Source organism: Astyanax mexicanus, chromosome 3 (genome assembly GCF_023375975.1).
Source record: "Astyanax mexicanus isolate ESR-SI-001 chromosome 3, AstMex3_surface, whole genome shotgun sequence".
Taxonomy (NCBI): Eukaryota; Metazoa; Chordata; class Actinopteri; order Characiformes; family Acestrorhamphidae; genus Astyanax; species Astyanax mexicanus.
Genome location: NC_064410.1, coordinates 35,265,626 through 35,293,619, shown reverse-complemented (window position 1 = coordinate 35,293,619; position 27,994 = coordinate 35,265,626). Strand labels below are relative to the sequence as shown.

Genomic DNA, 27,994 nt, shown 5'->3' with positions numbered 1-27,994 from the left:
ATCCTGCTAAACAGAATGAAAGACGCTGTTGATCCACATCTACGTGACCAACAAGCCGGCTTCCGTAAGGAGAGATCGTGCACGGACCAGATCGCAACCCTGCGCATCATCCTGGAGCAGTCCCTGGAATGGAACTCGCCTCTCTATGTCAACTTCATCGACTATGAGAAGGCGTTTGACAGCGTCGACAGGCAGACCCTCTGGCGACTACTGAGACACTATGGAGTGCCAGAGAAGATCACCAACATCATCAGGAAGTCATATGAAGGAATGACCTGCAGAATAGTGCATGGCGGACAGCTCACAGATACCTTAGAAGTAAGAACTGGAGTGAGGCAAGGATGCTTACTCTCGCCCTTCCTGTTTCTGCTGGCCATAGACTGGATCATGAAAACATCCACAGAAGCGAAATGGCATCCAGTGGACGCCTTGGAAGCAGTTGGACGACCTCGACTTTGCCGACGATCTGGCTCTTCTCTCCCATACCCAACAACAGATGCAGGAAAAGACCAACATCGTTACTGAAAACTCACCTAGACTGGGCCTCAACATCAACAGAGGGAAAAGCAAGGCGTTCAAGACCAACGCATCCAACGAGACACCAATCACAGTCCAGGGTGAAGCACTGGAAGAGGTGGACAGTTTCACCTATCTAGGCAGCATCCTGGACAAACATGGAGGAACAGATGCAGACGTCAGGACCCGCATCGGTAAAGCACGAAAAGCCTTCCATCAGCTGAAGAACATCTGGGGATCCAGCGAGATCAGCGTTACCACCAAGATCAGGCTCTTCAACACCTTAGTAAAGCCAGTACTACGCTATGGAGCAGAGACCTGGAGAACCACCGTCACCACCATGAAGAAAATCCAGGTCTTTATTAACACCTGCCTCAGGAATATCATAAAGATCCGCTGGCCCGACAGGATCAGCAATGTAGAATTGTGGCAACGTACAAAGCAGCAGCCTGTTGACCAAGACATCCTTCAGAGACGCTGGCGATGGATTGGCCACACCCTCCGCAAACCTACATCCAATATCACCAAACAAGCACTTACCTGGAACCCCCAAGGAAAGAGGAAGAGAGGACGGCCTAGAAACACCTGGCGACGAGACCTGGATGCAGACGTTAAACAGATGGACAAGACATGGGGGCAGCTGGAGAGACTCGCCCAGAACCGCGATGATTGGAGAGAGCTTGTTGGTGGCCTATGTCCCAGACGGGACCACAGGCGAAAGTGAAAGTGAAGTGAAGTGTAAATAAGTATTATGCTTTACAGAAATCATGCATTTTATAACACAACTTCTTTGTAATTAAAAAAAAAAATTGTACAGAAACATTTTACAAAAATAATGGCACATCATGAATGCACTTAACTCTTATGGACAGTACTATGTAATATAACTTTTCATAATCATATTTATTCTTGTACGAATATCATTTTTACCTCATACTATTTACCCTCAAATAACTCTCAAATTACCTTTCATAGTTTTTCCTTAACATATCCATATACAGTCATATGAAAAAGTTTGGGCACCCCTATTAATCTTAATCATTTTTAGATCTAAATATGTGGGTGTTTGCAACAGCCATTTCAGTTTGATATATCTAATAACTGATGGACACAGTAATATTTCAGGATTGAAATGAGGTGTATTGTACTAACAGAAAATGTGCAATATGCATTAAACCAAAATTTGACCGGTGCATGATGGGCACCCTTATCATTTTATTGATTTGAATACTCCTAACTACTTTTTACTGACTTACTGAAGCACCAAATTGGTTTGGTAACCTCATCGAGCTTTGAACTCCAGGTGTATCCAATCATGAGAAAAGGTATTTAAGGTGGCCAATTGCAAGTTGTTCTCCTATTTGAATCTCCTCTGAAGAGTGGCATCATGGGCTCATCAAAACAACTCTCAAATGATCTAAAACAAAGATTGTTCAACATAGTTGTTCAGGGGAAGGATACAAAAAGTTGTTTCAGAGATTTAACCTGTCAGTTTCCACTGTGAGGAACATAGTAAGGAAATGGAAGACCACAGGGACAGTTCTTGTTAAGCCCAAAAGTGGCAGGCCAAGAAAAATATCAGAAAGGCAGAGAAGAAGAATGGTGAGAACAGTCAAGGAAAATCCACAGACCACCTTCAAAGAGCTGCAGCATCATCTTGCTGCAGATGGTGTCACTGTGCATCGGTCAACAATACAGCTCACTTTGCACAAGGAGAAGCTGAATGGGAGAGTGATGTGAAAGAAGCCATTTCTGCAAGCACGCCACAAACAGAGTCGCCTGAGGTGTGCTTTTGCATACCTTGTGCTTTTGCACACCTCAGGCGACTCTGTTTTGGTGCCCATACTTTTGCACCGATCAAATTTAGTTTTAATGCATATTGCACATTTTCTGTTTTCAGTCCTGAAATATTACTGTGTCCATCAGTTATTAGATATATCAAACTGAAATGGCTGTTGCAAACACCAAAATATTTAGAACTAAAAATGATTAAGATTAATAGGGGGTGCCCAAACTTTTTCATATGACTGTATACTGACTAGTGTTGTAGTACTCGAGTCCATCTCTCTGTCTCAAGACCATAAACGAGAGGTCTCTGTTTCAATTCATTCAAACAGACTGTCCGCTTAAAATGTGCATACAGATTGGCTAACAAAAACAAGCTACTCCCACTTTCATTCAGTATCCAATCAATGAACATGTTTAATTTTTAATAGTCAGATGTTAATCTAAATGTTAAATGTTTTTTACTTTTTCAGTAAGTGTGTGATACCTGATTGCTTGTATCAGTGTACAGCAGAGATTAGGTTCAAACTCAAAGTCTTTCATATTCTTACATTTTTAGTATATTAAAGTTCAATGTACATGTTTCTAACTTTGCTTTCTTTTCTTCTCCTGAGTTTTCCCTCAGTATCACTTTATGGACACTTAGTTAGTGCATCTGTGGAAGCAGAGTTAATTTAATATCATGTACTTTGAAGATACGAAGATTTGTGTGGGACAAAAATAGGCGATTTTTTTAAATGATCAAATTATATAATCCATAAGAGGTTATTTGAATGACCAAATTAAGAAAACCACTGATTTAATTTTTTAGGGCCCAACTATCTACTTTCACATTAGCCATTAACCACAGGGTACAGTGTGTTTTTAAAAATGTATTCTAAGCTGAACAGAGGAACCCACAAAATAGGCAAAGATTGCATTTATGGCCACTGCAATTTTGACCACACATTGTCTCAGCTAATTAAGATTACTAAGGTAGAATCTGCAACAGTAAGAACATGAACTGACAGTTATCACATGAGGTTTATCATAGAAACACACTACCAAAGATGCTAATTTATCTAATAACTATAGAACTACAATGGAAGTGGTGCTGATCAGATCTTTAACTGCTACAGTAAAGAGTTTTTTTTCTTCAAACTTCTTAAAAAACTAAATCAGAATTTTAACCTACAAATTTAGCACTTTGTGTGTGTGTGTGTGTGTGTGTGTGTGTGTGTGTGTGCGTGTACATGGTAAGTATTTCACTTCCTGTCATTGTAAGTATTTGCTTCACATGTCCTGATATCACTCAGTGTCAGCTGGTGATCATTTAAGATAGAAGGAAGAAAATGGACCATGTCTATGCAAATTCTGATTTTGAGCTCTCCACAACTGGAAAAACCAGAAGAGGTTCCGGTTCACCAGGTACAGGTGCCATTTCTTGGACGTGTGTTAATGTTTGTTTTTTTCCTGTTAATTAATTAGAAATTATTTAACAAATCAATTTATTGTTTATCCAAGTGTAACAATTCCTCTGGAATTTGTTTTCCTAAGGAAAATAAAATATCTTCTGAATTGAACAATAATGTGCCAATAAAATAAACATTAATAATGCTATGGAAAGTGCAAGAGTAAGTTTCGAGAGAGAGGATGTAGACTGATGTTCACCTAGTGGACCAGTGGTACCATAAGACTGTGTTATTGAGTATTTCAACATTAAGAAAACAAACTGTGTGGAAAGGAATCTGATTTATAATTGTAAGGTAAAATTTCTCTTCATCAATGATATTATGAAGAGAATTGTACAGATTAAAAAAAAAGGTGAAACATGCATTTGTTGTTTTTTGTCATTAACTACTTGGGTCCCTTTTTTACTGGCAGAAATGAATATGCAAGTTACTTACATTTTGTAGTAAAATCATTTCTATATCAATATCAAAGTAATATAAAAAATATAAAAGAAAATAACAAAATCACTCTTTTAAATACATTGTTTTTAAATATTTCAGTAATATTCCATGGCATTTGTTACAAACTGGACATCTTCTGTCCATAAACAGGGTAGAATGCTCATATTCTGTGTTTTCTAAAGTAACCAAAAAAAAAATTCTTTCAGATGTATCTGAACACACTGGACGCTCATTCAGGGAAAGGGATCCTCCTCCTTCTAAAAATACCCGAAAGGTTCTTCTGGTTGCTCTCAGCCTCCTCCTGCTCTGTGCTTTGGTGGCACTCTGTGTTCTGGGGGTCCTGTGTGAGTATCACTCAGCTTCAGTCTCTAATGCAGCTGCAGTGGTCCTGCAGGTCTACTCAACTTCTGTTTCTGTTTCTCCTTTAACAGATTTCAATAAAGGAGTCTCTTCTGAATTATTAGGTAAGCAGAGTGCTAGCACTAAACAAAGAATCTCAGTTAAGCAACACAATGCTACTGGTAAAAGGTCTGAGGGGTTTCCTGTTACTACACAATATGAAGAAAATATTTAAGTATATAATTAAATAAATTAAAACATTATTCTGTATCAAAATGTTATTATGTAAATCACTTTAAAATATGATCACCTTAAATACAGTGGCATGAAAAAGTTTGTGCACCACTTTTTTTCTTTATAAATCATTGGTTGTTTGGATCAGCAATTTCAGTTAAATATATCATATAGCAGACGAACACAGTGATGTTTGAGAAGTGAAATGAGGTTTATAGGATTTACAAAAAGTGTGCAATAAATCTTTTAACAAAATTAAAGAATTGTCGTTTTAGTTATCTAAATACCTTTAGCAGTAATAATTGAAACACAAAATTTATTTGGTAAAAAAAAACATTGACCCTTGACCCACATACACAGATTAATCCAATTATGAGAAAGGGTTAAGGTGACCGATTGCAAGTTTTATCTCCTCTTTGCTTCTTCTCTGAAGAGTGGCAACTTAGGAAAAATTATGGGGTAGGGAAAGGATACAAAAAGTAGGATACATAAAATTGAGTTTTTTTCAGGTGGAAGAAGATCAGAACATTCCAAGATAAACTCTTGCTACCCACAGTAAAATTTGTTGCACCAGGTCTGGATACTTCAACAAGACAATGACCCTAAACACTGCTCAAAATCTGCTAAAGCGTTCATGCAGAGAATAAAGTACTAGTTCTAGAATGATCAACTCAGTCCCCAGACCTAAATATTACTGAAAATGTGTGGTGTGATTCCAAGCAGGCTGTTTATGCCCAGAAACCATCAAACCTGACTGAACTGGAGATGATTTGTAAAGAAGAATGATCAAATATTCAAAATCCACCTTCAACCAGAAGCAAGACTCACATTGGAAGCTGTAGGAGGCGTTTAGAGGCTGTTATTTCTGCAAAAGTATAATCTGTTGAATATTTATGTTATTTTTCTGTTTACCTAAATTCTATAAATTTTATTTCACTTCTCAAATATAACTGTGTTCATCTGCTATATGATACATTCAACAGAAATTGTAAATTCCAACAACCAATGATTAATACATGAAAAATTATGAATATTAGCAGGGGTGCCTAAACCTTTTCATACCACTGCATATTGTTTTTTGAGCAATTTCAATGTCATGTTCTAACCTTTAACCTATAGTTTTGTGATTTACTGGCATTGGTGTTATTAAGCCTCACAAAATTATGAATTTTCAGCTGAAGAGTTAAAAGCAAGTTTGGATCAGGTTCAAGCTGACTATGAGAACGCATTACAACATATCGCTTCCCTCAATGGTGAGTTTAACCCAGTTTTCTAAGAATTTGTTTTTTTGTCTTGTTGCTTAAAGAAAACAGAACATGCTCAAACAGTAAAACAATGGAAGTAGAGCTGATAAACTGAACTTTTTCTTTTTTTTTAAACAGAAACAGTAAAACAGTATAACGCCCTGAAGATCAAGTTTAGCAAGGTCCATGAAGTCTGTTCTACCTGCAGTGGTAAGTGGTAAGGGATTCCCACCACTCTTACAAAACCCCAGACAAAAAGTGAAAAATCACAGAATGCAAAAGCTGAACATTTTGGCCTTGTGAAACATGCCTCCTAAAATGTTTTTTTTAAGATGCACTAATAGAGAAAATAAAAGAATCATTTAATGTAAGAAAGCATGGCCCCTACAAGAGCTGTTAATAGAAACCATAGAAAGGATTATAAATCTGCTTTAGGAAAGAAATACTGCATGTTTACTGTGTGGCAAACAATGTTGGTTGTTCCCAGTCAATCATATCAAATTTAATTTAATTATTAACAAAAGATAATGTGAGCAAAACATGTCAAGAGAGAAAGCATAATTTGCTTTAAAAATAGAAAATGTACATCAAAGCGAAGGAAAAAGATTTGTGAACTAGGTCAACGTCTGTGACAGAACTGTAAGAAATCTGCTGAATCATAAAAAGAGATTTATGTATAGTAAAGCCAAAACAAAATCACTAAAAGCTAAACAGAAGAAATAATTAAATTAATAAATAAATGAATACTTAAATTACACTGGACTAGAAATCCATCAACAGGAAGTAAGTCTGGTGGTTATTTTCAGAATGCTGTATTTTACCACAGAGCAAAATATGTGAAAGCTTTTCATTGGGAAACACATATCTACTCAGTGACACGAGAAACAAACTGATTGAGTGAATATTTATAGTGAAAGGTCTATGACTATCTTCATCCTGCCAAGCTGATCTGTCAACTACTGATTGAGGAAGTTGAAATGAGCTCTATGCCTTGAAGAAGTCTTTAAATCCTATACAAAATGATAACAAAGATTAAACAATTTAAATCACATTATTTAAAAAATGTATGTATGTGAAATGAGAATGTTCTGCTATTAAACTAAAATGTTCAGAGCCATATCTGTGATTTGTTTGCCGAGGGACCGGGGTATCATGAGACAATAATGTTTAGTGTTTTTCCGAGGCATATAGTACCATTTAAAACTTTGGACACACATCTTCTTATTCAATGTGTTTTCTTTTATTGTATGATTTTCCTAATTGTAAATTTAATCATTGAAGACATTATATATATATATATATGACACCCTTCTACAGCCGTAATCTGCCCTCCTTGTAAAAAGGGCCTATAAATTATAAGCAATGAGTAGGAAATTATATTCAAAATGATTTTATATTTTTTTATAATATTTCTAAAATATGTGATATTTAATAATAAATATAAAAAGAGCCTGTTTAGTGTTAATGACGTATATTAATAAATAATTTGTTTATTCAACAAAATATCAGAAATATCAGAAAAGGTTTAGATATAAATATCAATGTTAATTCCTGCTTTACCGTTTCACCAAAATATTTAAACACATGATCCTTATTGCTATACATTATCTTTTACTCACAGTGTTAAACATAAAGTCCAACGTGTATGCATTATTGATGTCAATTAAAAAATATGCTACGCAAAATTGAATCAATAGAACCAGTCAGTTTGGGGAAAACTGGGAGTGAGATTTTGCAATAAATACAAAAATCTTATTTAATAGAAAATTTTCCCTCACTTGCATATTTTCACACAAAGCAATCCAGACTGTTCTCATACAGAGTTCCCCAATGGTGGAACAAACTACCTTCCACTACCAGATCAGGAGAATCTCTCGCTATCTTTAATAAACTCCTGCAGACAGAGCTCTTCAAAGAGCACTTACTCTCCTAACACCTCTAACTAACTACCTTCCACTAGCAGATCAGAAGAATCTCTCACTATCTTTAAGAAACTCCTGAAGACAGAGCTCTTCAAAGAGCACTTACTCTCCTAACACCTCTAACAAACTAACTACTTCTCACCTCATTTCCATTTCCTTCTTCCCCTCCTTCACTCACCTATCCTATTATTTCCCTTCGACCTCCTTTAAGCCCTATCTAAAAATGTTTTTACCTTTAAACTTCTATTACTTTTTTACTTTACTATTGTAAGTCACTTTGGACAAAAGCGTCTGCCAAATGTAATGTAATGTAATGTAATGTAATGTAATATTTACACATTACAGTTTTCAAGAATACAAGAATGACAAGTCTTTTAAGTATTTTTTTTTTAACATAAGGAAGTCAGACATGTGGACTATGTGGAGAAAACTGGAAGCGTTTCGGTGTGAAGTGTTACTTCTTTTCACCTGATTTCCTGAACTGGATGAACAGTAGAGATCACTGTGTAAAGATAGGAGGACATCTGGCTATAATAACCAGCCAAGCTGAACAGGTGAGTGAAGGGTCTGTATACTCTTTAAAAATATTTTTTAGTTCAGAATACCAGATAAAATGTTTATTATTATCGATTGTACCAGTTTCATCATAGTACCTAGAGTACTGACATGTACTGTATACATATTTGAAATATACAGTATACAATTTTCACTGCATACTTGATTACAAATATGGATATGCTGGGTATTAATTCTAGTTGCCATGTTATTTACATTTGAACTATTTTTACTGCACGCAGATAACTGCATGTTAATTTATATATTAGACTTTTGTGTCTACGAGTCTTGGAAGACCTCACTGGATCGGGCTGAATGATTTGGAGACTGAGGGAAAGTGGATGTGGGTGAACAAGCAGCCCCTGACTGATACAGGAGTAACGTAAGAACCATGTTCTCTTACACAGTTTATACACTGCTTTTAGTTTATCATTATAGAAGCATTTACATGTCCTGCAATACAGTGTCTTCCAGGGTTTAGGAGAAATATTGATAGAAAACTATCGTTTTAACTTTACAGATTCTGGAATAAGGGAAAGGATGGAGTAAGTGAGCCAAATAACTGGAAAGAAGAAGATCCTTCAGGAGAGAACTGTGCTAGTCTGGGGAATGAAAATGGTGATTTTACAAAATGGTTTGATGCTTCCTGCAGTAAAGCGCGGAAATACATCTGTGAAAAGTAAAATATTAATCAGATGTAATCATGGTATTTTTAGCTTTTAATCACTGTTTAAAAAGCCTTCAGGAAGCATTCTCTCCTCAGGGAGAGGTTAGATGTGTCAGATTTTTTCAATTTTGACCTGATTTAATTTAAACGTGCCAGTATATATTTGCTATGTATACATTTATCAGTAAGAAATGTTCTTGCTCCAAACAGTATTTTGCAAGGAAATAGTCTTTTGTATCTCTAATGCTTCTCTAAAAATTCACACATGCTCTGAGTGATGAATTTGTGCTAGTAGGATGAAAAGGTGTGTTGATTTTGGCCAGCTCCAGCTCTTCCCAAATTACTCATCTCATTTGATCAGGTTTTGATCAGGGGACTGACTTCACATGTATCGGAGGAGGCATGTGTTAGTCTTCACCCTCCTGGTGTGTTAGGGCATCACTAGTGATAGGGGCAGTCCTAATGAGTGGGTTGGGTAATTGGCCGTGTAAATTGGGGAGAAAATGGGAAAAATTAGAAAAAAAAAAGAAAAAAAAAGAAGGTGTGTCCAGACTTTTGACTCTTACTGTAATTGTCTTATTTTCTAAATATATGTGTGATTAAAAACAACTATTTGATGGCTGCCAGAAATGTATGTACATGTACATGTTTCAGTCCCCTATGAACCAAGTAATAAACTTATTATACTTTCGCATTAAAATTCTGTCTTTTTTTATGGTTCTAATTTAGCTGGAATGGGTAAAAGAGGCATCAATCTCTAACTACAGTTGCTTTTACTAATTTTCTAAGAAAAAACACATTTAATAGATGGTGTTTTTATTTTTTATTTTTTAGCTTTAATAAGCGTCAGTCCACTGCTCCTCCAGTCGTCAAGGCATCTATATGTAAATGTGCAAAACTGAGACTAGACTAAACTGTGATTAAGTCTAAAAGTCTAAGCTACTAAATCGTTAATCACCTTTGGCTGATTCAAAAATACAATGAAGTGAGCTAGTCGTTTAAGACAGTATTTTATAACACAAATGAAAGCATGAAAGGGGCATTTTTCACACAGTGGCAGCACAAACCACTTTATGTACCAGGGACAGCCCTTTATGTACCTAATACAGATATAAATATAGCAGTAAAGTGCACAAGTTCAGCAATCAATGATTTTGATTCACTATGAACTGACCTTGGACTCTTTTACTATCCCTGTATGTTGCTGATTTGGCTACATTTTTGATATTGTCCTTCTTAATAAGGCGTCTTTTATTCTTTTAAAAAACTTTCCTTTACACACCCAGGCAATACCCCTGTAAGGGACAGAAAATAGTGAGATCTGTCCTTACTGGCTGTCCAGTACCATGCCTTGTTCAAAAAGAGCTAAACTGTGTTAGGCTGAATAGATAGACTGGCTATTGTAAATGTTCATAAATGGACCATGGACTGTACCCAGCTGGCTATTCCAACGTCACCAGACGTCAATTTCACATTGAATGTTGACCATGACATCAGATAACAAAAATGTAAGGCAGGATAATGTGTAATACAGTAACGTGCCTGCAGGAAATGAACAGAGGAGGGATGTTTATGATGTAAAACTCTAACAACGTCTATGTTACGTTCCCAATTAAAAAGATGTTAGGTCTAGGGATTATTAGGACGTAAACAAAAAGAAAGACTGGAAACAGTGGATGTAGTCAAAGAAAAGCCAGAGCTTTTACTGAATTTTCAGAAACAATATATTAACATATTTACAAACACAAATGAACAATAATACGACAGAACCACAAAACAATAATTAAATAAATCAGCTGCTCTTTTTAACTTAAAGGTTTAAGGTGGACAAAGGACGGTGCCAAAGAAAGGAAAATGATAAAAGTGTACTAAACTGCCTAACCCAAACTAAACTAACCAAACATACAAAAGTGGCACCCGCCCCTAACCTAGTGTGTATATACAAGCAAAATACCTACGTGGTGAAAAATGTGATGGGCCCAACTAGCTGTCTACCAGAAACCCAGTGACAGAGGACTATAAGGAGGGAGCAGCAGGCGAGGGTGACGGGAGAAACACGCACACACCTCAAGCTCACAACACACAACAACTTCAGCTCTATACTTCTCCCAACCTTTACCAATCACACAACCACCAGAAATATAATACAGACAATGTAAGCAGATGTTACAGTAGCTGTTACATTTAAATAAAGGAGGTAAAATTACAGTATATTAGAAAAAAAAACGTGATTGAAAGTTGTCTGTTTTGCCATTGAAACCCATGGGGATGGGTGGGGTTACACAGCTTTCTGAAACCGAACAGCAGGGGGCGCCCGACCTGTGGTGGCTTCACTTTTGAGAGACGATCCTCTGTGCAGCTATATACAGTCTATGTGCCAGACCTAGTTAGTGAAAGTGAGCGAGAGAGAAAGAGAAAGAGAGAGAGATCTATGTGCAGGTGCACGTAACAGTCTATGTTTTACTTGAAGCACTTTTTTAAATAAAGGTTTTTCATGAAAAGGGCCCCAAAATGTTGTTTTCCATCTGCTGTCAGGTTATCAAACTCTTAGTGCTAACCAGATCCTGCTTCCCTTTTAAGAATGACCCTACATAACATTACAGAATATTAGTGAAAGATGTGAGCTCTCAGTATCGAAAGGGAAGTGCTGTTTCTGTGTGTCTGGGCGTATTGGGGTAAATACGTTCTTAACATTTCCTGATACTAAAGGCAGTGCACTGAGGATTGAAATGGATCACATTTATGGAAATATTGATTTGAATCTCTCTGCAACTACTGGGAAGAAAAGATTTCCCAGTTCTCCAGCTCAAGGTAATTTGTTGGATGTGTTATTTTTGTTTGATTTTGTTTTATTAAATGTATAAACACTGTACAGGGCATAAAATAATTAGTAGCTATATGATATTTTATTCATTACCTTTCACTTATGTATAAATCCACTGGTCATTAATAAGGACTTTTTAATTTTAATTATTTTTACTTTAGACCTTTTTTAGATATTCACTGTGTAATTACTGATGCTTATTACACTGAAAAAAGCTCTTATAAATGAAGTGGTTGCTCATATTAACAGTAACATGAAAACATATCTCCCGTTATTGATGTATTATTGAATATATTGACTATTGTTAAACTCTTCCTGTAATTTAAAGCCATGAGTAAAACACAATCAGCCAATTACCTTAACTGACAACTTTTTTTCATAGTTGTTTATTTGCAGTTGATATGGAATACTGTTGGACCTGCGGCTTTTAAAATATGTTTATTTTATATAACTTTATGTAAAATTACACATGACATTACTGTATATGGGCAGAGGCACTGTGATAATTAGTCAAAGCATGCTTGTGATTACACTTTAAGAGGCATAGCAAATCAGTATCAACAATGACAAATTCAGATTTTTTATTCTTTGGGGCCTCTTTCAAGGTCTTAGATGCAGAAACATATTCAAATAATGAACACAAAAAAAAACAAGAAAATAAAGCTGGTTGCTATTTTTTTTACATAGCAGTATAAGCTACAAAAAGCAGGGAACAATTGTTAAAAAAATGTTAAAAAATAGGCATGGTCTTAAAAAAGATGTATTAATAGCATTAATATATATAACTGGTTGCGTCAGAGTGTTTAGATGCATTAAATGACTTTTTAAGGAAGTAGGGAAACTTTTGCTAACTTTTTTTACTGCATACTTTTACAGGATGACGTTTTTGTCTGCTTTTCTGGTTTCAGTTCACTTCTGTAAATGTATGTATGCAAAACATGCACAGCCAAGTGTGAAACTACCTAGTGTGATATATAAGTGTGAAACTCGCATATCTAATGATTTTAAACCCACCTACCAAATTTCACTGCTATCAATTCATTCTTTTTGAGTGCAACAATTTTTTAAAGAGGAGAGTAAATTTGAGAGGAATAGCGATCAAATTCCCATTACTCATCAACATGAGAAAGATTTGAGGACACACAGGTGGCGTATACTGACCTTCATAATTCAAGCATGACAAATCAAAGCACATTCACTGTTAAAGCAAACGTTTTGTACTAATCTTGGCACTACATTAGTTTGATAGCAACAGAGATGACAGATTTTAAAGCAGCTTGTACTATGCTAAACTGTCTAGTGGAGGATGCATATTTATTTTACTCAAACACACAAAAAAACCTTCATTAATCAAAGTTAGAAATGAGGAGAGGGGAGCTGACAAACAAACAGAAAAACAACACTATTTGACTTGCTATTGTAATATTGTTCTTATGAGATAGTTATCCTGACTAAGCCAGTGGAAAATTCTACATCATACACATATAACAAAGCTTAGATTTTCCAAAACGTAGATCCAATTTGATAGGTGTCAGAAAGCCCCTGCATCATTGAATCATTTGTTATGGCAATGTAAAGCGCTGCACAATTATTGGTCGGATATATTCTGCACAATTTCCTATTACAGCATCTTTTGTGTTCTACCCGTTGATATATCGCTTCCCAGATTTATTTTAGAATCCATTGGTTTTGTTATTTTCCTTGCTAGACATGTTCCTCCCACACACCATGCTTAGATCGGGCATTTTTTTTTTTTTTTTACATATTAAACTAGAAAAAAATAAATGCCAGGTAGGAGGCTCCACCAACAATGTGAACAAATTATGGAATTCTTTTTTGCCTTATGCTGAGCAATTTATGTAGTTCTGTAATCCCATTATAAACAGTTTTATGCTTTTTTAATTACCTGTTAATACAGATTCTCTTTAACGCAGGGGTTTAACATTTTAGTTAATTTACTTTATTTTTGTTTGTTTTTTTTGTTTTGTTTCTATTGAATTATATGTACTACTATCTTTATTAGAATAAATGTCATTATGTCATATTAACATTATTACTATTTACACTAGTATTTGTAATACTATTGTATATGTGTATGCATTTGTATGTGTGTGTATAGATATGTGTATATAGGTTTGCATCATGCATGTGTACATATGTACTAAATTATGGATATACATAAAATGTGTTTTTAATAATATCTGTCACACTTGTCTTAGTTCTGGTTGGTAAAAAAAGGATTTTTTAAAAGAAAAAAATCTATAAACAAATTATTGAAAAAAATTACCCATTTTCTGTGCTTTTTAGAGTAACCACGTCATATATTTCAGGTGTATCTGAACACACTGGACACTCGGTTAGAGAGAGTAACACTCCACATTCTAAAAATACCCTGAAGTTTGTTCTGGTTGCTCTCGGCCTCCTCCTGCTCTGTGCTTTGGGGGGACTCTGTGTTCTGGGGGTCCTGTGTGAGTATCACTCAGCTTCAGTCTATAATATATTGATTCTGTTCTATAAATCTGTATATTTTCCTTTACCTCTTGTATTCAGATTCATCTCTTTTTAACAGATTTTAATAAAGGAGTCTCTTATGAATCATTAAGTGATCAGTTTACCAGCGCTGTAGAAAGCCTGTCAGTTCAGCTACACAATGCCACTGGTAAGAAATATTTGTATCTCTTAGTGTCTCTTAGAGAGTTCGCTGTTATTATATTTAACCACCGATGTGCTTTCAGCTGCAGCTGAAGAGTTAAAATCACAATTGGATCAGGTTCAAGTGAACTATGAAAATGTTTTAAGCCATGTTGCTTCTTTAAATGGTGAGTGTTTACCAGTTTTCTTAGTGTGTTGATTTTTTCTCAAGCTAAAAACTAAACAGTAACAGTAGACCTAAGAAGCCAAACTATTTTTATTTTGTATCAGAAACAGAAAGACAGTATGAGGTGCTGAAGGTCAAGTATCGCACAGCCCATGAGGTTTTCTCTGCCTGCAAAGGTAAGATGATATTACACTTTACACTACTATGGTTACTGATCACACTACTCTTACAGCCCCTGGTAAAAACACTGGAAACACCACACTCAGGCTATTTTTTATAGCAAAAGAAAAATTGCAGATGGCAGTTTTTTAAAAGATGAACTTAAGGAAAAATGTATGGGTTCATATAAGGCTGAGTAAAAAATGAGTGGTTCACTTTGTTAACTGCATTTGTGTATTTTTTTTTTTTTTTTTTGCTGTTAATGCCAGATTTACACAACACGATTATAGCCTCAGTTGTCCAAACAAATCTACATTTGATTGCCACCGGCTCTATCAGTGTGTAAACTGGTAAAAGAGTCCCACACTATCGGATAATATGGCAGATTTTGAGGCTCTTGCTCTCTCCCCACATCACTCCAAAGGGTGATGTCGATCAGCACAAGGCGTCTGTGAGCTGATGTATCAGAACCGAGTCGCTGCGCTTTCCTCTGATTGTGCTGTGATGCTATTTAGCAGTGGTGCATCAGCAGCAGCTTGAAAAGATGTGGTGGCCCATGTATCAGAGGAGGCATGTGCTAGTCTTCCTGGTGTTGGGGTTATAGGGGAGTCCTAATGAGTGGGTTCAACAACAAAAAAAAATATATATATATTTTAAGTTATAGACCAATACAAAGTAGCATAATATAATCAAGTAAAAATCTGAATTGTGTCATGCAAAAGTATTCAGTATTCATCTTTCACTCCAATAACAGCTGTAAGTCTTTTATTATGTCATTACCAGCTTTACGTATCTAGAGACTGAGATTTTTGTCTATTCTTTGCAAAACAGCTCAAACTCAGCCAAGTTCTCCAATGCATCCCCACAGCATGATGTGTTCAGGGTGAAACAGGGTGTTATTTTTCACTGTGCATTTAGGCCAAATAGTTCAACTTTGGTCTCATTCGAACACAGCACCTTCTTCCACATGGTTGCTGTGTGCCCTACATGGCTTCTGCCAAACTGCAAATGACAATTCTCTTTCATCAATGGTTTTTATCTTGCCATTCTTTTATAGAGGCCAGATTTGTGGAGAGTGTGACCACAAATTAGCTCCTCCAGAGTGACTATGCGTCTCTTGACTGCTTCCCACATGACATGGTGCTTTAACTGCTAAGCAGCCGCTGCCCTGATGTTTATATCCATCATGAATAAAAAAAGGATCAGAGTCAAAATTTCCTTTTTAACAAATTTGTTTATATTTTGTTGTTCATTCTTCAAAATAAGAATGTCAGAAGTGTGGACAGTGTGGAGATGGCTGGAAGCCTTTTGGTGTAAAGTGTTACTACTTCTCCACTGACACACTGAACTGGATGAACAGTAGCAATCACTGTGTTGAGAAAGGAGGACATCTGGTTATAATAACCAGTGAAGCTGAGCAGGTGAGTACATTAACTTATTTTTTCTTCTTTAGTCTAGGTTTTTAGTTGAATGTTTTTTTGCAAGTCTGAACTACTCTGATGCTTAAACACAATGCTCAGATCAAGATGCAATACAGATTCTGTTACCACTGGAATCAATACTTATATTTATTAATATTTATATGTTAGATCTTTGTAAATTCAAGCGGAGAAACTCACTGGATCGGGCTGAATGATTTGGAGACGGAGGGAAAGTGGATGTGGGTAAACAAGCAGCCCCTGACTGAGACAGGAGTAACGTAAGAACCATGTTCTCTCACACAGTTTATACACTGCTTTTAGCTGCATTGCTTTCAATGGTTGAATTTTAAATGGAACAAACTGAAAATGAAAAGAAAACAGTCTAACAGTCTTCCTAACTCATACAGATTGTGGTTTACAAGAAAGGAAGGATCAGATGAGCCTGATAACTGGAAACAAGAAGACCCTTCAGGAGAGAACTGTGCTTGTCTGGGGAATGACTATGGTGACACACATTCATGGTTTGATTCTTCCTGCAGAAAACTGAAGAAATTCATCTGTGAAAAGTAAAATACGTTATCTTTATTTTATCACAGTACTTCCGCTTTTTATCAGTGATTAAAATGTCTTTAAATCAGCTTGTGTTCAGGAGATGTGGTAAGTGCTCGGTTTTGAGCTGATATAGTTTGAAAGTGTTTCATGTTTAAATTGAAATACCTTGCTATAGACAGTATTTTGTAAACAAAATGTTTTTTTTTTAACATAGTCACTGAAAGTGTATTTGCAGAGTAAAAGACCTACATTGTCTTGACCAACATTTTCCAATGTGTGAATGTTAAGAATATAATTACTGTCAGGGCCAGCCAGGCAATGAGAGCGAAATCCTGGGATGGATTTTTTACTTTTTGAAATGGGGGGGGGGGGGGGGGGGGGGGCAGAGCTCATCCGAAAAGAGTTGTTTTTGCATTTGATCCTTCCGAAGCCACTCGCTGCAGCTGGAGACGCATAACTGGGGTCTTCCTTTGCTTAACTTTCTCACTGGGTCTCTGTTCAGAGTGCAACATCTCACTCCACTTGTCTCCAGTCTCTTTCATAAAGCTACATGCATCTGGAGTTTGATGTGACGTAATAGAGGGTCTGACCGGTATATGTTTATACTTGTTATCCAACCACAAGCTTTCCGGATGACGCGATTTATATGTTTGTTTTTTCATGTACCGATAACTGCGTAAAAAAGTAAGGAGTAGACGTAAAAAGTCGTCTAAAAAACAATTACTCCACTAAAGTATAGATACCCAAACTGAGGTAACAAAGTATTTCTACTTCGTTACTCGATATCTCTGACTTTAAGATTAGACTTGTCTGGTCCCAGTAGTATATCGTTTAATATTGTGACAGAATGGGTCTGCCAGGCTTAGTTTTTCTGTTTTCTAACTTCCCAAAACATAAAATACCGTTCTGCCCCTGTTTAGTACTCACTATTTTAGTTATATGTTAGCTTGGCAATTTACATAATTTTCATATAATTCTTACTCTTACTGTAGGATTTTCCTAAGCAGAGACAGATACTTTGGACATAATTTTTCATACTTACATGGGGTAGCAGTTGTGGTTTCTGGCAGACAAAAGGATTGCAAAATGGTTTAACCTGGTCTTTTATAGGCCCAGGGCAAGTTGGAGCATGCCCAGTGTGGGCCAAGTGGCTTGACCTATCTTGAGGGGGAAAGATTTTCACCTATTTTTGTTTTTATACATTTTTTTTTGTTATAATAGGATTTTCTAAAACTGTTTAGAAAGATTTAGTAATGCTGTACCCATCTTTTTAAATCTGAATGTGGCAGATATATTTGTAAAAAAATTCTGTGTTTAAATATTTGGCTACCCCCTCCAATCTAAAATGGTATGTCCTTCCTAAATTAACCACTAGGGGAAGCCTATATAAGGAGTCAGTCTTCCATGGCTGAGAGAGTGGAAATAAGAAGAAAAACTGTGATATTGTGGATCACTGCTTTTGTAAAGATTGAGAGAGTGTTTTGAGGAAAAACAATTTGTGATGTTTTTGAACCTCTCTAAATTATATATATATACTTTATTTATTTTTGTAAATATATTTTTTCTCTTAATTTTTTCATCAAATTGACTTTTTCACCAAAGGCACCAATAAAAACACATTTGCACTAAACGTGATCAATGAAAAACAAGTGTCAATTTTTTATTTATTACATAATATGAACATACAAACTGTCCCTTACACTGTCACCAATAGAATTTCTCCAAAATTGCCTTCTCCAAAACTCCTTTTTTCCATTGAAAGTGTGGAAGGTTTTATCTCTAATGTAAAGTTGCTCATTAAACAGTGACAATACATACCTCATGTTTTCCCTGTTTTCTTTGCAGAGTTTAGTTTGTGTTCCATTCCATTACGAAGCTTTTTCCTCATTTATGGACTATTACCTTGCCTATAATTTTGATTCACCATGAACTGACCTTGTCCTTTTTGCAACTTTTGCCTCCCTTCCCTTTTTTGCTACATTTTTTGTATTGTCCTTCTTAATAAAAACGTATTTTACGCATCCGTGCTTGTCTTTCCCTTGCCTGGTTGTGACAATATTATACAGGATACTGTGATAGGCTGAACAGGTAAAGTAATGTCATTAATCTCATAAACAATCATGAATGGACTATGGACTTTATGGACAGAGTAGGGAGGATTATGATGTGAAATGATGTGAAATGTGATTATGTTTTACTTGAAACTTGAAAATAAATGTTTTTCATGGAGAGGGCTTCATAGAATGTTGTTTTGAATCTGCTGTCAGGTTATCAAACTCTTGTAGCCTGCAGCCCTTCTAACAATGAACCTACTTAACATTTGAGAAGCAGATTGACTCTTAATAGCATATGAAAGTTGCTGCCCGTGGGGTTTTTGAACGATGATGAAAGATAATGAAAAATGCTTCTCAGGCGAATTTCAGTTTACAGGCTTCCCCTGTCTCTCCGTCACATTCAACATGACTTTAGTTTCCGCCCGTTCTCGGGATCCCTTTCTCATTATAAGGCTTTTTTTCCCAGCTGTTGCTCAGCTTACTAACCGGGGCAGCGGTAAGTATAACAGACCGCAAACCTGACACCTCAGGTTCGAGCCCCGTGTGAGAAGTGGTGTGTTTATTTATTTATTTTTTCCTGGGTTTACCTGCTTCATTTTCCAAAAACAGATATTTTTTTTTGTGGCCCACCACGTAATGGCTTGAAAAATATCTGGCCAGTGGCCAAAACTAATTACCGACCCCTGCCATACACGATTAACATACCAGAGGTCATACACAGACAAGGGTCAGAGAGTAATCCAAAATCAAGGTTGTTAAATACAAAAACAGAATCGAAACACAGGCAAAGAGAACCGTGCTGTAGAAGGATAATCCATCAATACTCAGCACAGGTCAGGTGACGTGAAGTGAGAGGTTCATATAGGCCAGTCATCAGGTGTTAGTAATTTGATGATTGATTTCCAGTGTTGCAGTGTCATGTTGTGTCAGTGTGCATCCTGGGTATTGTAGTCCAGAGACTGCAGATCGGAAGAGACAGGAGCACTTTCAGCGGGGTTGTTTATTCGCAGTTGTCATGGAAAACAGTTTGACCTGCTGCTTTTAAAACATATTTATTTTATATAAGTTAATGTGCAATTAAACATGACATATTTATATATGGGCAGAGGGACTGTGATCATGAATTAGTCAAAGCATGCTTGTGATTCCACTTTTTACAAGGCATAGCAAATCTGCGTCAACAACGACAAATTATGGTTTCTTTGTAATGTATTTGGTTTTAATTGCTTTGGGCCATTTACAAAGTATTAGTTGCAGTGCAATAAACAAATACAAAAAAAACATTAAAACAATAATTTAAGCTGCTCTGCTAAAAGTGTTTTTTTTGTACATAAGCAGTACAAACTACAAAAAAATTGGTAGAAAACAGGTAGAAATTAAAATGGTAAATAATAGGCATGGGTCTTATTACAAATAAAAACAAGATTTATTAACAGCTGTAATATTCAACTGGTTGTGAGATATTAGTGTATAAGAAGGGCTAGGGTTGGGTGGAGGTATATTTATTGCTAGTAAATGTAGCCTGTGGTTTTTTACAGCTTCCTGTAACTGGGCGACTAGAAGGGCTGAGCAGAATACTGAATGCAGGGTAGTAGTACTGAATATACTCTATTTCTGTATTCTAAATATTTTCTCATACTCTGGACATAAACACAAAAAAATAAAGAAGTGTTGAACTGCAATGCGATTTAAATAGAAAATAAATGATTAGTTATCAGGAACAATAAATAATTAAACCATTTAGACTCACATGGGCAATATTTGTTGTCTACTATATCACATGTCCTGTGATAATACATTCCGCGTAGCTCTAATATTCTAACACAGTTAATGCAGATTTGGTGTGGACTGTTTAAAGTGCCTTTAATAAGTCTCAACCTGTATGGTGTGCAGTGTGTCCATTGATATCAGATATGCATCAATAATGGCACAATACTATTAAAAAAAGATTAATAGAATTAATAGATTTATTTTTACAAAGTCACATACAGAAATACAACAACTATAAAAATGCTTTTCTTGTTTTTAGACAGAATTTCATATATACATTCCTTTGCCTAGTGTCATGGTCAGAACAGAATAGCAGACAAGCGCAGATACTGATAAAAACAAAATGTGTTTATTATGATAATAAACAGATGAAATCAGGGTCGATACAGAAATAAGGGTAATCACCAGCAGACAGAGCAATGAAGACAAAACCATACCATAAACGAGAGACAGTCCAGAGTTCATACACAAACAATCCAGTATCAGAGATAATCCAAGAGGCGGTGGTGAAAGTACAGTCCAGGTCATACACAAACAATCCAATATCAAAGGCAGAGGCAAAAATCGGCGTCGAGAAACAAAAAGCAAGGTCATACACTAAGTAAACTGAGACAAGAGATAAGTAACGCTTTGTACGAGGATAACCTACAATACGCGGCGATGAAGTCTGTTTGGCGTGCACCTTTATAGTGCCAGTAATCAGTATTCGGGGCTTCCTGGTGGAAGCAGGTGAGGTGTCACGTGATCAGGTGAGTGCGTGATGTCAGCGGGTGGTGCATTCTGGGTAGTGTAGTTGTTAACCTGAGAACCTCCGTTAGAGCTTGGTGTGGAAGGGACAGAGGAGCTAACAGCACCAGACGTGACAGTACCTCCCCCCAAGGGAGTCGGAACGGAGCCGGAACGGGGACGACCACGACGACGTCCACCCGACGGGCAGGGAGTACCGGCGGGAGGACCAGACGTAGCCTCAGAGGTGACGGGCAGGCGGGGGTTGCGAGACTGGGAACCCCTACGCACCGGAGCCAAAGAAGAGAGTGAGCGCTTGGGACGCCCACGGGGTCGAGGAGCAGGCTTACTAGGGTGACGGGCATGAAATTCGGCCAGTAGAGCAGGATCCAGCACGTCACCGGCGGCAACCCAGCAACGCTCCTCAGGGCCGTAACCCTCCCAGTCTATGAGGTACTGGAGCACACCGCCACGCCTGCGTGAATCCAACACCTCTCGAACCGCATAGGTAGACGAATCCTCCCCCTCCACTGCCGCGGGCGGCACGTCATCTGGAACACCCTCAGCAAGCGGACCTGGGACAAGAGGCTTGAGCAGAGAAACATGGAACGAGTTATGCACCCTGTACTGAGCCGGCAACTCGATCTTATAAGTCACCTCATTAACCTGAGACAACACTTTAAATGGGCCAATATACTTAGGCAGCAGTTTCCTACAGGCCCCTTCAAACCTCAAGTCCCGGGTCGACAACCACACCCTGTCTCCGGGTTGGTATTGGGGGGTGGTACCACGGTGTCTGTCGGACTGCTCCTTATATTTCCGTAAAACCTCCGAGATTTGCTGATGCGTCTCCTCCCACACCTGCTCACTCCGCTTCATCCAGTCGTCGACAGCGGGGATCTCAGTGGATGATGCTGTCCACGGAGCTAACGGAGGCTGGTAACCCAGAATGCACTGGAATGGAGTGAGACCAGACGTGGAGTTAATCAGGGAATTCTGAGCTATTTCAGCCCAAATTAAATACTGAGACCATTCTGACGCATGCTTAAAACAGTACAATCTTAAAAACTTTCCCAACTCTTGGTTAACCCTCTCACATTGACCATTACTAGTGGGATGAAACCCAGAAGTGAGACTCACGTGTACACCCAAATGTTCAAAAAACGATTTCCATACCCTAGAAGTAAATTGAGGACCCCTATCTGACAAAATGTCCTCCGGGACCCCATAATGTCTGAAAATGTGTGTGTATATAGCTTGGGCGGTCTGAAGAGCAGTAGGAAGAGCAGGAAAAGGGATAAACTTAACACCCCTAGAAAATCTGTCTACAACAGTAAGGACAGTAGTGTAACCTTCAGATTCAGGTAAATCGGTAACAAAATCTACTGCTATATGTGACCATGGTCGTTCTGGAACAGGTAGAGGACATAGCTTACCGGCTGGAAGGGTTTTGGGTGTTTTGCATTGTGCGCAGATAGAACATGAAACCACGAAAGTTTGAACGTCAGCTCGCATGGTTTCCCACCAGTACCGAGCTGAGATTAGTTGTAGCGTGCGTGTAACGCCTGGATGACCGGACGTAAGGGCAGCATGTGCCCAGCCAATGAGCTGATCGCGAAACTGCTCAGGTACGTAAATCTTGTGAGGAGGGCAACCCTCCGGAGGTTGTGTGTTAGCTTGACTCTGCTGAATAAGGTCATCGAGTTCCCATCTAATAGCTGCTATTTTAACAGTGGGTGGCAGAATGTGTTCGGGTTCGGAAGCGTGGCATGTGTCGTCTGGGGAACTGAAAACACGAGATAAGGCATCAGCTTTAGTATTACGCTTACCTGGACGAAACGAGATCGAAAAATTGAAACGGGAGAAAAACAATGACCAGCGAGCTTGACGGGGGTTAAGACGTTTAGCAGTACGGAGATACTCTAGGTTCTTGTGATCAGTAAGAACGGTGAATGGATGTGCAGCACCTTCCAGCCAGTGACGCCACTCCTCTAGAGCTAGTTTAACAGCCAGCAGCTCCCTATCCCCTATCCCATAATTACGCTCCGCTGGTGACATTTTCTTTGAGAAAAAGGCTACGGGATGTAGTTTAGGCGGTGAACCACTGCGTTGGGAGAGAACTGCTCCGATACCAGTATTAGAAGCATCTACTTCGACTACAAAGGGCAGATCAGGATTAGGATGCGTGAGAATGGGGGCAGAGACAAAGGCGGCTTTTAACGCTTGGAAAGCTTGGTCGGCTTCAGGGGACCACTTAAGAATTTTGGTAGCATTCTTAGTTAACGCTGTAAGGGGAGCAGCTATGGTACTGAAGTTGCGTATGAAACGCCTGTAGAAATTGGCGAATCCTAAGAAACGTTGGAGATCTTTGATAGATTGGGGAACAGGCCAGCTAGTAACGGCGTCTACCTTCGAGTCATCCATAAGAACTCCCTGGGAGCTGATAACATAGCCGAGAAATGCGACTCTCTGAAGGTGGAACTCGCATTTCTCGGCTTTAGCATAAAGATTGTTTTCCAACAACCTCTGAAGAACTAGACGAACGTGCTTAACATGTGATTCGAGATCGGGGGAATAGATCAAAATGTCGTCAATAAAAAGGGTTACGTATTTCCCAATCATATCCCTAAATACGTCATTCATAAATGACTGAAATACTGCGGGGGCGTTAGCGAGACCATAGCTCATAACAAGGTACTCGTAGTGGCCATTGGTGGTGGTAAACGCGGTTTTCCACTCGTCCCCCTCCCTAATGCGGATCAAATTGTACGCACTACGCAGATCGAGCTTGGTAAAGTAAGAAGCCGTACGTAACTGTTCGAGAGCACATGGAATGAGGGGCAACGGGTAAGCGAATTTTTTCGTTATGGCGTTCAAGCCTCTACAATCAATGCAGGGTCTCAGTCCCCCGTCCTTTTTCTTAACAAAGAAAAACCCAGACCCGACAGGGGACTTCGACGGCCGAATGAAACCCTGGGCTAACGCTTCGGTGACATAATCATTCATAGCCTTTTCCTCATCTAACGTAAGAGGATAGACTCTAGCTTTGGGTAGGGTGGCACCCTCCACTAGGTCGATGGCACAATCATAGGAGCGATGCGGAGGTAATTTAGTAGCGTTTTCCTTGCTAAACACTTCTAAAAACTCTGAATATTCAGGGGGTACAACAATGGGATCAGAAACATCAGGACTCTCTACAGAAGTAGACTGAATAACTAAACTATCCAGAGCTAAACAATGTTCATGACAGTGAGCAGACCAAACCGTGATATCCCCATCGCGCCAGGAGACAGTGGGATCGTGGGTCTTCAGCCATGGCATGCCCAGGATAACTGGATGCTCGGTGCAGGGAAGCACGAAAAGTGGTAGTTCCTCAAAGTGAAGAGCGCTGGCTTGTAGAGTGATGGGCAGAGTCTGCAGGGTAACCGGCTTGGAGCGGACAGTCTTTCCATCAACAGCATGGATGGCTAATGGACGTAGAAGTTCTCTGGTGGGCACTCCATGCTCCTTAACTAGGTCCTGGCTGATGAAGTTCCCCTCCGACCCGGAATCTACAAGCGCTGGGACAGAGAGCATACCAGTAGGTAACACAATATTAACAGGCAAAGAAAAACATTTAGAGCGAAGGATTGTGTTGTGCTTACGTACCACTGTCCCAGGGCTGGAGCTTTCACAGGTCGGGTCAGGAGACCACACTCAGCCTTGAAATGCCCGGCCTCTCCACAATAAAGGCATAGGCGAAGCTGGATTCGTCGCTGCCGCTCCTCAGGAGTTAGCCGGGTTTTCTGGATATCCATGGGCTCTGGGGCAGGCAGCGCAGCTTTCTCTGGAGTGGGAGCGCGGGGCAGAGACACAGAAGTGTGTTGAGTGTGAGGACTGATCTTGGGTCGGCGCGAGAGAAGTTGATCCAACCGGATCGACAGTGAAATGAGCTGATCCAGGGTCAGGGAATCATCTCTGCAGGCTAATTCCCTCTGTATATCTGGATTAAGTCCGCATCTAAACACGTTGATCAACGCAGCGTTATTCCACCCACTACCAGCCGCGAGAGTGCGAAACTCCAGAGCGTAGGAAGCCACCGGCTTCTGACCTTGCTTAAGAGCCAGCAAAAGTTCTCCATTAGACTGTCCATAACGCGAATGATCAAAAACTGAGCGGAAAGTAGCCAAAAAGTCAGTGTAACTAGCCCCAGAAAGGTCTTCCCAAATAGCTGTAGCCCAATCGAGTGCCTTACCAGAAAGCCGTGAGATAATGAAACCGATCTTAGCTTTATCGGTTGTAGGCGGTGAATTACTGAAAAACACGGAGCATTGTAAAAGAAAACCGCTGCATTTTTCCGGATCCCCATCAAACAACTCCGGTTTAGAGACAGAAAATCCAGGCACAGAAGAGTTAGCGTTGGGCATACTGGGGGCAGCTAACGGGCTAGGGCTAGGCTCAGTTACGCCTCTGAGGTGAGCTAGCAGCTCAGCTAGTTGTTGCTGCTGCGTGGTTTGCTGGCGGGCTAGCTCAGAAACAGCTTGGGTCACACCAGCGAGCGTTTGCTGGTGCTGACCGAGTAGCCTCCCCTGGTTGGCTAAACCAGATCTAATAGCCTCAGTATCTGCTATCTGATTTAGTTTGGCCGCGTATTCTGTCATGGTCAGAACAGAATAGCAGACAAGCGCAGATACTGATAAAAACAAAATGTGTTTATTATGATAATAAACAGATGAAATCAGGGTCGATACAGAAATAAGGGTAATCACCAGCAGACAGAGCAATGAAGACAAAACCATACCATAAACGAGAGACAGTCCAGAGTTCATACACAAACAATCCAGTATCAGAGATAATCCAAGAGGCGGTGGTGAAAGTACAGTCCAGGTCATACACAAACAATCCAATATCAAAGGCAGAGGCAAAAATCGGCGTCGAGAAACAAAAAGCAAGGTCATACACTAAGTAAACTGAGACAAGAGATAAGTAACGCTTTGTACGAGGATAACCTACAATACGCGGCGATGAAGTCTGTTTGGCGTGCACCTTTATAGTGCCAGTAATCAGTATTCGGGGCTTCCTGGTGGAAGCAGGTGAGGTGTCACGTGATCAGGTGAGTGCGTGATGTCAGCGGGTGGTGCATTCTGGGTAGTGTAGTTGTTAACCTGAGAACCTCCGTTAGAGCTTGGTGTGGAAGGGACAGAGGAGCTAACAGCACCAGACGTGACACCTAGTGAGAAAAGTTTTCTGTTCTGTGATGTTCTGTTTTTAAAGTTATATATTTTCCATGTAGTTCCTAATAAATTCTATATTTTTAACAGTGAGTGTGAGTGCACTGGGCTGCTCACTAGCCTTGAACCTCGAGACACACGCAACATGTGTCAAAAATAAGAAGTCTTGAATCCAAAACCTTTCTTGGTTGTTTTATCTTTACTATGAATGGCTTGTATTGTAAATATAAAGAATGTGTGTGTGTTTGCTGACACCTAGCTGTATTATACTCAGTTGCTGAAATGCTATTGAATTTGTGAATATATAAAACATAATATATAATAGAGTTGTATGCATTTTGCATAATAATAATGGGTGTGAAATTGTCCCCAGTAAACACAGAGAAGGAAATTTACACACACAACATGTTAAAACACGCAGGTAAATTTTTTTCAGCTGGTGTTTTTGAGCCCCTACTTTTGGAATTTATGTGACACTATATATGCATTCAATCTGTTGTCCTCTGATCTACTCCCAGAGCATTCGGAGGTAAGCGTGTGAAATACCATGGTCCAATTTACTCCAATTGAGGTCATTGTGAACGTCTTTTCTACTTTAGACTAATTTTAGACATTGGTTTTATATACCTACTACTTCTAGGCTCTGTGCATAACTGTAGTGCCAGTACAGAAGGTGGCAGCTGTTCCACTGTTTCAGCTTCACTTAATTGCCTTCAATAGTTATGCAATTTAGTTACACACCTGCTTTTCAATAAACTGCATTTTAATTTTCTAAAACACTTCAACCTGCCAACAACCACTAAACACAATGGATAAATTAATTACGTACTCTTATCTTACCAATGTGTTAAATAAAAAAAATATTAGTCAACCTCCTTTAGGGTTAATACCTTTATTTTATATTTTCGACAGAGCTAAAAAGTATGTTTAGTAAAACAAACTAAACATTTACTTAAATTCTCAGTCCTGGGAGATGGCTGTGTCCTTCACGTCTTTGTGTTGCATGTTTCAAATATTCTGAAGCATTCATCTGTATGAAGCCCTTAGTAGCTGTCTTTTCAAATATCATGATCATCTTACATCTTTATCCACGTATCATTTGTTCAACTGATTCAATTGAGAATCAAAATCGAAAAACGCTATTTCGTATTCCAACATAAAACAAAAAAACTAACATATTTTTTTATTTGATAATCCAAACAAAAATGGGAAATTAAATAAACATTACACCTCAAATGCACACTGCAGTAACACGCAGTCATCCTTCATCAGTACTTCAAAGGATTATTTCATTGTGGTCATTTGG

The 27,994-nt window shown here is 38.5% G+C and overlaps 1 protein-coding gene across 1 annotated transcript; it reads left to right on the top strand.

Moving 5' to 3' along the window:
- The first annotated feature begins 11,821 nt into the window (after positions 1 to 11,821).
- On the top strand, positions 11,822 to 17,297 carry LOC125799518 (C-type lectin domain family 6 member A-like). The gene is made up of 8 exons (XM_049476420.1): positions 11,822 to 11,965; positions 14,309 to 14,446; positions 14,548 to 14,637; positions 14,714 to 14,797; positions 14,901 to 14,972; positions 16,222 to 16,376; positions 16,545 to 16,654; positions 16,784 to 17,297. Exons 1-8 carry the CDS (start codon positions 11,884 to 11,886, stop codon positions 16,944 to 16,946), a joined length of 894 nt encoding a protein of 297 aa, XP_049332377.1. The 5' UTR covers positions 11,822 to 11,883; the 3' UTR covers positions 16,947 to 17,297.
- The last annotated feature ends 10,697 nt before the right edge of the window (positions 17,298 to 27,994 follow it).